This window comes from Nanorana parkeri, unplaced genomic scaffold, assembly GCF_000935625.1.
Source record: "Nanorana parkeri isolate BGI_ZX_2015 unplaced genomic scaffold, ASM93562v1 scaffold492, whole genome shotgun sequence".
NCBI classification, from domain to species: Eukaryota; Metazoa; Chordata; class Amphibia; order Anura; family Dicroglossidae; genus Nanorana; species Nanorana parkeri.
Window position 1 is genome coordinate 444,399 of NW_017306760.1, and position 11,296 is coordinate 455,694.

Consider the following 11,296-nt stretch of genomic DNA (forward strand, 5'->3'; position numbering starts at 1 on the left):
CCTTCCACTGATACCAATGATGGGGCACTATTCCTCCCACTGACACCAATGATGGGGCACTATTCCTCCCACTGATGCCAATGATGGGGCACTATTCCTCCCACTGATACCAATGATGGGGCACTATTCCTCCCACTGATACCAATGATGGGGCACAATTGCTCCCACTGATACCAATGATGGGGCTCTATTCCTCCCATTGATACCAATGATGGGGCACCTTTCCTCCCACTGATGCCAATGATGGGGCACTATTCCTCCCACTAGTACCAATGATGGGGCACTATTCGTCCCACTAGTACCAATGATGGGGCACTATTCCTCCCACTGATACCAATGATGGGGCACTATCCCTCCCACTGATACCAATGATGGGACACTATTCCACCCACTGATACGAAAGATAGGACACTATTCCTTCTACTGATACCAATGATAGGTCACTATTCTTTACACTGATACCAATGATATGTCACTATTCTTTACACTGATGCCAATGATGGGATCAGTAAGTCTTAACCATTGTCCAGTACTGCAAAGCAGGAAGCAGAGTAGAGTATGTAATAAGCAAATATGGCTGCTTCCCTTGTATATAACTACAAATGATATGTATCTGTAGGGTTTTAAAACATTAACCGATATTGATAAGATTATTGGCATGAGGCTGATCTCTGATATCTTGTTATAGTAGATTTTCCTGTTTGTTTCAGGTTATAGAGTTCCCCGTGAATGCCGCTTCTTTACCTCATTTACGTAATCCGGATATCTTGGTGGGGGAAAATGACCTGACGGCCCTCAGTTACCTTCACGAGCCAGCCGTGCTACACAATCTCAAAGTGCGCTTCTTAGAGTCCAACCACATCTATACCTACTGTGGTAAGTGAATGGAATGGGTGATATGACATAATACGTGACCCCACAACACCTTACCGATCAGTTATTAGGACCCATTCACATGTATGTGTTGCAATAAATGACACCCCATTGCGGGAATGCAATAGTGGACATCACAAGTATACTATAGCATAATGCATCACACAGCCATGTGCATGGTACTGCACATTAAAATTTGATTTGGCTGCCCTAAGTCAACGCCTTAACCCACTTTAACACACAGCCGCATGCTTAAAAAGCAGAACATGTGACTTTCACCATGCATTCACAGGTGTTGAATCAATCACTGTCAAAGAAAACACATGCACTTTGAAGATTCATCTGCAGTAAATTCTTGGTGAATGTCAGACTCGCTGTATTAACCATATGCCCCATACTGTTACTGAGTCATTGGAGAGATACATTAACTGCTCGGCTGTCATACTGATCCCCTGGTTTCCATATTTTCTGATTCACTGACAGTAAGTTCAGGCTTCTCTTGTTGCTTGCTTGCTCCAAGTCAGAGATTTAAATTGTATGCCAAGCTGAAAACTGGTTTTATAGTTCTGTAGAGAGTAGGAAAGAAAAGGAACTTCTGTTGGGTCTTCAATGCTATCTGGGGCTCTGTTAGATCCAATCCTCACTTCAGGAAATTAGTGAAAATCTGCAACAGGGACATAAACAGAACTAAAAATCTGACATGGGTTCTAGACTTCCCGAACTCTACTAAAGAAAATAATATTTTCTTCCTTGTAAAACATTGTCTCTCCTGGCTGTCTCTCCTCTCTCTCCTGGCTGTCTCTCCTCTCTCTCTCTCCTGGCTGTCTCTCCTCTCTCTCTCTCCTGGCTGTCTCTCCTCTCTCTCTCTCCTGGCTGTCTCTCCTCTCTCTCTCTCCTGGCTGTCTCTCCTCTCTCTCTCTCCTGGCTGTCTCTCCTCTCTCTCTCTCCTGGCTGTCTCTCCTCTCTCTCTCTCCTGGCTGTCTCTCCTCTCTCTCTCTCCTGGCTGTCTCTCCTCTCTCTCTCTCCTGGCTGTCTCTCCTCTCTCTCTCTCCTGGCTGTCTCTCCTCTCTCTCTCTCCTGGCTGTCTCTCCTCTCTCTCTCTCCTGGCTGTCTCTCCTCTCTCTCTCTCCTGGCTGTCTCTCCTCTCCTGGCTCTCTCTCCTCTCTCTCCTGGCTGTCTCTCCTCTTTCTCTCATGACTGTCTCTCTTCTTTCTCTCTCCTGGCTGTCTCTCCTCTGGTCTGTCTTCTCTCCACTGGCTGCCTCTCCCCGCTTTCTCTCCTCTCTCTCTCCTGGCTGTCTCTCCTCTGGTCTGTCTTTTCTCCACTGGCTGTCTCTCCCTGCTTTCTCTCCCGGCTGTCTCTCCCGGCTGTCTCTCCTTGCTGTCTCTCTTCTCGGCTGGATGTCTCTCCTCGCTTTCTCTCCTGGCTGTCTCTCTTCTCTCCTGGCTTCTCTCCTGACCCTCTCTCCACTGGCTTTCTCTCCTCACTGTCTCTCCTCTCTCTCCTGGCTGTCTCTCTTCTCTCTCCCCTGGCCGTCTCTCTTCTCTCTCCCCTGGCTTTTTCTGCTCGCTATTTCTCCTGGCTTTCTCCTCTCTCCCCTGGCTGTCTCTCCTCTCTCTCCTGGCTCTCTCTCTTTTCTCTCCACTGGCTGGCTGTCTCTCTTCTCTCCGCTGGCTGTCTCACCTCGCTTTATCTCTGCTTGCTCTTGCTGTCTCCTCTCTCTCCGCTGGCTGTCTCACCTCGCTTTATCTCTGCTTGCTCTTCCTGTCTCTCCTCTCTCTCCACTGGCTGTCTCTCCTCGCTTTCTCTCCTGGCTGTCTCTCCTCTCTCTCCCCCTGGCTATCACTTTTATAAATGGCTCCCGCATCTTTTTGCCCGTGGATCCATAAAAATGCTCAGGTGTGAATCAGGCATGAAGCAGCTTTGCAGATAAGAACCAGAAGGTGTTTTCTATGTAAAACTTGATTTAACCTTTCTTCTAAAAAAAAAAAAAGAAAAAAAGAAAGAATGAAACACACGAACCAGGAGGGTTATTTAGACTCCTTGAGCTAACACAGGACGTGTGTTCTGACACAATCAACAGGTATTTTTTGCACATATCAGACAGATTACACAAAACACTTCCAGTGATATATTTAACAGATATCTCTGCTTGCTCTTGCTGTCTCTCCTCTCTCTCCACTGGCTGTCTCTCCTCGCTTTCTCTCCTGGCTGTCTCTCCTCTCTCTCCCCCTGGCTATCACTTTTATAAATGGCTCCCGCATCTTTTTGCCCGTGGATCCATAAAAATGCTCAGGTGTGAATCAGGCATGAAGCAGCTTTGCAGATAAGAACCAGAAGGTGTTTTCTATGTAAAACTTGATTTAACCTTTCTTCTAAAAAAAAAAAAAGAAAAAAAGAAAGAATGAAACACACGAACCAGGAGGGTTATTTAGACTCCTTGAGCTAACACAGGACGTGTGTTCTGACACAATCAACAGGTATTTTTTGCACATATCAGACAGATTACACAAAACACTTCCAGTGATATATTTAACAGACCAAAAAGTAGCAAATAAGAGAAGTTCGCGGTTGGGGTTCACGCACACACTCTAAACTGTCATTTACAGGTTTATTCAAGAACATTTCAATGTTTGTGACTTCACTCTGATATGATTCATTGCTAACCTGTGTCTTCTTTTTTCTCCTCATAGGTATAGTTTTAGTTGCCATAAACCCCTATGAGCAGTTGCCAATCTACGGTGAAGATGTCATCTACGCGTACACCGGCCAAAACATGGGTGACATGGATCCCCATATATTTGCTGTGGCTGAAGAAGCCTACAAGCAGATGGCGAGGTAAGGCACATTCTGTCCATATACTCCCTCCTTCTCTGTGGGTAATATTGAATAGAAATGTCCCGTCCTGTCTGCCATACCCAGAATACTTTGTGCTAGGATGATTGCCAGCACCGTGCCTAGTGCATAGACTTACTGCCTTACCCAGAATGCTTTGTAAGAACAGTGATGGCAATAGTATCCTTTGTCATTGCTAAGCATTGCTGATGGCTCTTACCCAGAATGCTTTGTGCTTAGAATGCAGAACGCACCTCTGCCAGCGAAAAAAAACATGATATTCACTGATTCTGACTATTCTACCCAGGATGCTTTGGGCTTAGGCACCTCTTAACACCACTGGTAGCCTGATGCATAGTATTCACCAATACTAATGGTTCTACCCAGAATGCTTTGGGCTTAGGCACCTGATAACACCACTGTCAGCCTGATGTACAGCATTCGCCAATCCTAATGACTCTAAGCAGAATGCTTTTTGCATAGACCTTTCATACCATGCATTTGGCTGGCAGTGATGCTATTTGCCAATCCTGATGGCTCTACCCAGAATGCTTTGTGCTTAGACACTCGACAGCACCACCGTCAGCCATATTCGTGGTATTCACCAATGCTGATTGCTCTACCCTGAATGCTGAGTGTTAAGACCGATGATGCCAATGACGCAGTTGGTAACCATTTCCGCACTTTTGGCCAATGTCGGCCATTCTACCCAGAATGCTTTGTGCTTGGGTTCTTAGCAGCATTCTTCCTCACACTGTTGCAGTGCCTCCATCTCCGAGCGCTCCGTCACTGTATACCGACTTTGCAAACAATCTGAACTGACAATTAAGCGGCTTGGCTCTATTCCCCAAGGACCTCATTTAATTGCTTTTCAGCATGAATATTCACAGGCATAAAACGCGTCAAGATTTACAGCTCAAAATAAATTCACTTACAGGGCTGGCACCGTGTTTTTTTGGAAATAGAATGCACTCAGCCTGTGCGGAGGGCCGGGGTAGGAAAAGCATTTGCTTAGTTCACAAAGAGAATAACACACAGCATCTGTCCAGAGGAAAACCTTTAAGAATCAGGACAAAGCAGCATCATTATCCCCAGGGAGACCAATGATATTCATTATTAAATGGATCTTTTGTGTGCCAGAGCGCCTAATCACAGCCATTTGCCAGTGACAAGTATTGTGTCCCATCTGGGCTACCGTTATCACTGGTGGCCTCCTGTGCCCCTGTCACCGCTGCTGTACTTATAAGACTGAATACATTGTAGTTGGAACTTAAAGGGGGGGGGCTGCAGTTTGGTGCCGTCCAGGCCATCCATATTATATACATTACATTACAAAGAGTTTACCAAACTTTGCAGTAGATCCTTACCTGCTCTTATTCTGTAAATATTGAAGTACAGTTGCTCCTGACTGTCCCTGGCCTTCCCTTTTGAGAAAGCTGGTTGGATGACCAGTGAAACGTCTTCAAGAAAAATACGGCAAGTCCAGTTACAGATATACCATGACCTGGATGAACGAGAACCTTTACAGTCCCTGGCCTTTGCCTTTTATTCATTAAATTCAATCCTTTCACTTGTGGAGACTCAGCATCACATGTAGGCATTACCTAGGGCAGCCTGCCTCAGAATGTCCACTCCTCCAGACTGACATCCACCCATGAAGACAATTTCATATTTGCATAACTCCTTCCAAGAGCCAGCCCATTGCTTGCATCAGGGCTGAGGGCTCGTGAGAGGAGTACTGGGGCACGGTGCTGTGATGTTTTCAGGAAACTATGTACTGCACCCTGCCGGCTCCTCTCGCCAGCTCTCAGCAGCCATGGTCTGCCTGTATTGCATAGAGAAGCACCGTCTAAAAAACAGATTTGTCATGAAAATGTAAAGATTTTATTTTTGATTTTCATTAGCATGTTAAAGGAGGAACCAGGAAAGACAAATTATGAGCAGAATAAACTTCAGCTAGAAGGTAACCATTATCTTTGCTTATTGGAAGGATTTACTTTATTGCATGGCTTTATAAACCCCCTTCATTGAACTCGGACAGCTTGGCACGGGCAGGTCACACACAGCTGAATGGCTGCACACTAGCCAGCTCTGCTGTACACTAAGCAATTGCCCACGAGATCTGCATCTTACAAGCTTCAAAATGACTTTCCTGTGTATTTATCTGTCTCCGGGGGATAGACTACAAACACTGCAATATAAATGCATGGGAAATGCATTTATGGATTTATGAAAAACATGTTTTTAATCATAACGGCAAATAAAGTTGCAGCTCAGCGATGCTAAAATCGTTTTTTGCCTCCTTAATGGTGTTCTTTTGGTTTGCCGTGAGGTTTATTGTCTGCCGCCGGGCCAAAATGAGATGAATAGCGGGTTTCAATTCCCACTGAATGTGAATGTTCTGTAGATTCCCACTGCGGGCTAAAGGTTTTATATCTATATGTCATTTCGTCACTCCTCCAAAGGAGAAAAAAAAATTGCTGCTAAAAAGGAGTTAGCTGGAGTTGGACTTTAATTTAATTATATCTTACTAAAAGTAAAACTAAAGCTAAAAGTCTTTATTTTTTGTAGTTTTGGTTATAGTAAGGGAGGGTTATAACTAGGGATGCACTGATACCGGTATTTTGGTACCGAGTACGAGTACCGATAATTATTTTTTCCGGTACTCGCCGATACCAATTACCAAGTAACGGAAGTCCCATTCAGGAAGCCTGGTGGCGTGTAAAGACTCGCCACCTAGCTTCCCGATTAACAAGAAAGTCCCCTCTTACCTTAGTATGTCCCGCCTGTCACCCCCGGGGCCTCTCCAGCCAGAACGCGGCCTTCCTCCGGTACCCAGGCCGAGCCGTCTGGCCGGCCAATCAGGAAGCCGGGCGCCGTATAATGACGCAACGCCCTGCTTTCTGATTGGCCGGGAGGCCGGCTTCATGCTCCCTCGTCATGAGATGACGAGGGAGCATGGAGCCGCTTCCCGGCCAATCAGGAAACCGGGCAGCGTGTAATGACGAGCTGCCGGCTTCCTGATACAGGAAGTACTCGTGCTAGGCATCGAAGCATTTGGGCGAGTACTCGCCCAAATACTCGGTATCGGCACCGATATCGATACTAGTATCAGTATCGGTGCATCCCTAGTTATAACCCCTGTAAGGTTTTTCTTTTTTCAAGCTATATCCCATTGGGGAGATTTCCCTTCCTATCCCACAGCCACAACAGGAAGTGAGAGGAAATCCCTCAAAATAGAGGTAAATCCCTGGTGGTCGGCAAAAATAGTGACCCCATTGAAAGATTTCCTATCTATTCCTGTTGCTGCTGACCATCCAAAATGTGATAACGGTCACCAGCACAAATAGAGAGAGCGGATCTCCTGAATGGGGGCACAGACAGCAATAAAATCCTGACTGGTGTTTTCATTTCTCTCCAGTTTGGCTTCCGCTGCACTTTAAAGTCCATTTAAAACTACATGTCCATCTATGACTACCCTGGGTGACAACACTGCTATGCGATTTCACTGTAGAAAGAGCAGTGTTGCCATCCTGTTAAAAATAACGGATCTACTGGCATGTAATAACGCTATGTTACAGGAAAGACTCGGGAGAAACATAAGTCCCCGAATGAGAAAGATTCCTCACCAATGCCTCAGCTGATATTTGTTACAAAGTTAATATATTCAGCATCTCTAATTAAAGACAAATCCAGATTGGGGTAATTATTTTGCTTGGCTGCTCTTCAACAGCCGGTTCCTGCACATTGTGAGGCTTTCATTAGCGAGTCTTTCATCTGCGGACCAGAAGGATGCATGGGAATATGTCGGGTGATATTATTAGACCATTTAGGAACTCGGCCATCTCTATGCTGATAAAATCCCACAATGGTAACATGTTATCCATATTACTTTATTTAATCCTGATGATGTTGACCTGTTTTGCTCTTCGGTTAAGGGCCCTGTTAAGTTTATTCACTTTTGGCTCTAAGATCGCAGCTCTGGTAGCGTTCCCAGTGCCCTGATTTCTAACTTTACCCTGGACTCTACTGTAACCCTAATGCAAAACTCCATAAAAAACAAACAATCCATTGAAAGCTAAACAACAAAAAACAGCTTTTGCTGCAACATACACTTTCAATCCAGAGATTTGCCCTGCCAACCCTTTTTTTGCCATTAGATGTCCTCAGTGTGGTGGCCAGCATCATTCATCGGATCATCCTGGATCCGCCCCTAGTCTGTGATTGGACAGTGACATACACTTTAGCCCTCCTCCCTTCACACTTGAGATCCCATACACACCTGAATGTTTTGACGCGCTTTTCTTGAAGTACAACAGCACTCATCGTGAAGAATCCCATTATTTTCAGTGGTGCCCATTCACACAGGAACGTTGTGACAAAACAGTTTATGAGCTGGCGGCGGAGGCAGTTTGATGCTTTGGGCAATGTTCTGCTGGGAAGCCTCGGGTCCTGCCATTCATGTAGATGTTATTTTGACACGTACCACCGTCCTAAACATTGTTGCTGGCCAAGTACACCCCTTCATGGAAACGGTATTCCCTGATGGCAATGGCCTCTCTCAGCAGGATAATGCTCCCTGCCACACTGCAAAAATGGTTCAAGAATGGTTTGAGGAACACAACAACAAGTCTGAGGTGTTGACTTGGCCTCCAAATTCTCAATCCAATCGATCATCTGTGGGATGTGCTGGAAAAACAAGTCCGATCCATGGAGGCCGATCACCTCACAACTTACAGGACTTAAAGGGTCTTCTACTGACAGCTTGGTGCCAGATACCACAGCACACCTTCAGAGGTCTAGTGGAGTCCATGCTACTCATCGTTAGGGGGGTGGTCCTAATGTTATGGCTGATCGGTATGGATGGTAGCTGGAGGTACTTGGACCACTTACAGGAAAAGGAAAGCTTAGGGTGGACATCACCAGGTTGTAGCAAACTGGGAGAAGGTGAGACAGTGGCCCATAGTTGCTTAAATGTGGCTCTGAAAATGATTACAACCCTCTTTATACTATGCAGCTATGTTGCACAGCTCGAATGGGAGAATGAGTGTTGTGCCTTCATTTAAAACCATTAGTCAAAATCTGTCTCGCTATATTTAGCTGCCTGACTGGAGTTGCCTTTTGCAAGAAATTGCTGACCTGCTTCTGAGAATGCTAGTTCCTTTGCTGTCTCTGACTTCAGTGATTTCTATGTCATTAACATGGGGCAAATATGCGGCCAGTGAACCCCAAAACCTCTTTTTTTTTTCTCTATGTATTAAATGCGTTGGATTAGCATGACAGCCAGACATATTAAGTTAATGGGACGGGATTCCTTTAAGTCATCTGATGAACAGCCCATTAGCGGTTGAAGGTCTACAAGGCTTGGCTCACTCCACAAGCCATTGGCATTGTGTGCTATCACTGACTACGATCCTCTGCACTGTATGTTTATCCCTTGAGTTATTCTGGGGAGTGAAACAATTATTTAGGGATTTCAAAATGGAACATGGACGTATTTACCATTGCGTCTACAAAATACTGAGGCGCAGCCTGCAATAAGGGAGCGTGGATAAATACTGGTACTGGTACTGATTGTTGTTACTGTGTTTAGTCAGGTTGTGTCGGGAGTTTTAAGGGGTCATTTATGGGATTAGAGAATAAAAAGGTTCTCTGTTAGTATGTGAAATAAAAGGTAAATATTCAAGAATATATACCTTGTGCGTGTGTGTATACATATATATATATATGTACAGTGGTACCTCGGATCACAAACTTAATTAGTTCCAAGATTCTGGTCGTGAACGGAATTGGTCGTAAACCCAATCAAACTGTGATCAGACCGCAATCTCGACCAGAGAAAGCCACGACTATGTGTCAGAGCTGGGAAGATGGCTGCGGTTGTGTTCGTCACCCGATGCGGAGTTTGCAAATGGAAGCAAAATTTTGCCGAACTTCCTGAGGGTATCTTGCTGATGTTTTCCTAGTAAGTCTTGCTGATGCGTCATGTATAGCCACATAGAATCAGATCTCTGTGTTCAGCAATATTAGACACTTTACTGGGTTTTATTGAGAATCAGCAGCTAACAAAGTCCTTGTAAAGCATAGATTGAATGTCCCATGATACTGCCGCACCATTCCCACGCTAACCATAACCAGGCTTTGTGGAAAGGAATACGGAGAGGGCAGCCATAATGGTACAACTGCTTTATCCTCCTGCAGGACAGCAATATATTCTGTCTACAACAGCGAAGGATTATGGGTAAGGATACATAGAGGGGAATTTATCAAAACTGGAGCAGACAAAATCTGGAGCAGTTGCCCAGGGCAACCAATCAGCTTCTCTTAAGTTTGTTTGGTTAAGATTTGAAAGAGAGAAGCTGATTGGTTGCCATGCACAGCTGCTCCAGGTTTTGTCTGCTCCAGTTTTGATAAATTCCCCTCATAGTTGCCAGCTGGCATGTTTTCGAGCAGCATAACCTTCTGCTGGTGGCTGTCTCTTCTCGGAAACTCTATGAAAAAAGTTTATTCATAAAAATCCTGTTTGTGTGACACTCAACATATAAAAAACATGAGTGCTGCATATACAAAGAAGTGCTTGAAAGGCTTAATCAACAGGTACACGGTTCTATATGTTAACTTTTGGTTTAATGGTCAATTATCTGTTTGTTGTCCACACCAAATATTTTATTCACTGTCCAGGTTCTTAGCAAATGGACAAAAATGACGAACTATTTTTTTGATACTGTATTTGTATCCGACATTAGCAGTATTAGGCCTTGTTCACACCAAGCGCGTTCCAGGAGCAGAGCAGATCTGTTACAGACCGGATCAAAACTGCGTCCAATGTATTCCAATGGTATTTTGGGCTCTAGTTCACACCGCAGCGTTCAGTTCCAGAGCATGTAAAAAAACTGCAGCAAGCCCTATTTGAGCTGCTCTGGAACGCATGCAAACGCATCAATAACGCATGCAAATGCAGAAACGCACTGAGAGACAATTTTAAACTAAAAAAAAAACAAAACAAAAAACCTTTAACCAAAAACGGCCCTGGTTGCATCCAAAATGCGGTAAAAAAACACGGTAAAACACACTGCACTGCGTGTGCAGAAACTCATGCAGATCTGGTCTGCATTTGGTGTGAACAAGGCCTTAAACAGGGGCACACAGCCCTCTTAAGGCTGCAGTGGCACCTGAAAGCTGGAGAAGTGGAGATTTGTTTTCCAACGAACCTCCGGCCTCCATGAGATCATCATGGTTGGCTGTTATGATGGGGAAACGATCAAGAATCATACGGATTAGTTCCTGATCACTAGGCGAGGGCCAGGAACTGTAACATAAGCAGGGTCAGAGAACTAGGAACACGAAGAGGTGTGCATGCCTAGTTTTTACTTTGAACATTAATTAACATTCTTACAAAGCAAGGTCCAGTGGCTCAGAGTGTTAATAGGTAGATTGCAGGTGCTTGGTTGATATTGACCTTACGCATTACAACTAGGGAGGCACCAATGCCCATACTAGTATCGGCATCGGTGCTGATACTGAGTATTTGGGCGAGTACTCGTCCTCACCCAAATGCTTCGATACTTACCTCCCCCCCCCCCCCCCC

The 11,296-nt window shown here is 45.0% G+C and overlaps 1 protein-coding gene across 1 annotated transcript in view; it reads left to right on the top strand.

Annotated features, from left to right (window-relative positions):
- MYO5B (myosin VB) overlaps window positions 1-11,296 on the top strand; it is a 123,036-nt gene that overhangs the window by 10,857 nt on the left and 100,883 nt on the right. Inside the window, exons 4-5 of the mRNA XM_018560998.1 lie at window positions 711-876; window positions 3,567-3,711. Of these exons, the coding sequence (XP_018416500.1) occupies window positions 711-876; window positions 3,567-3,711 (311 nt within the window). The remainder of the gene's footprint in view (window positions 1-710; window positions 877-3,566; window positions 3,712-11,296) is intronic.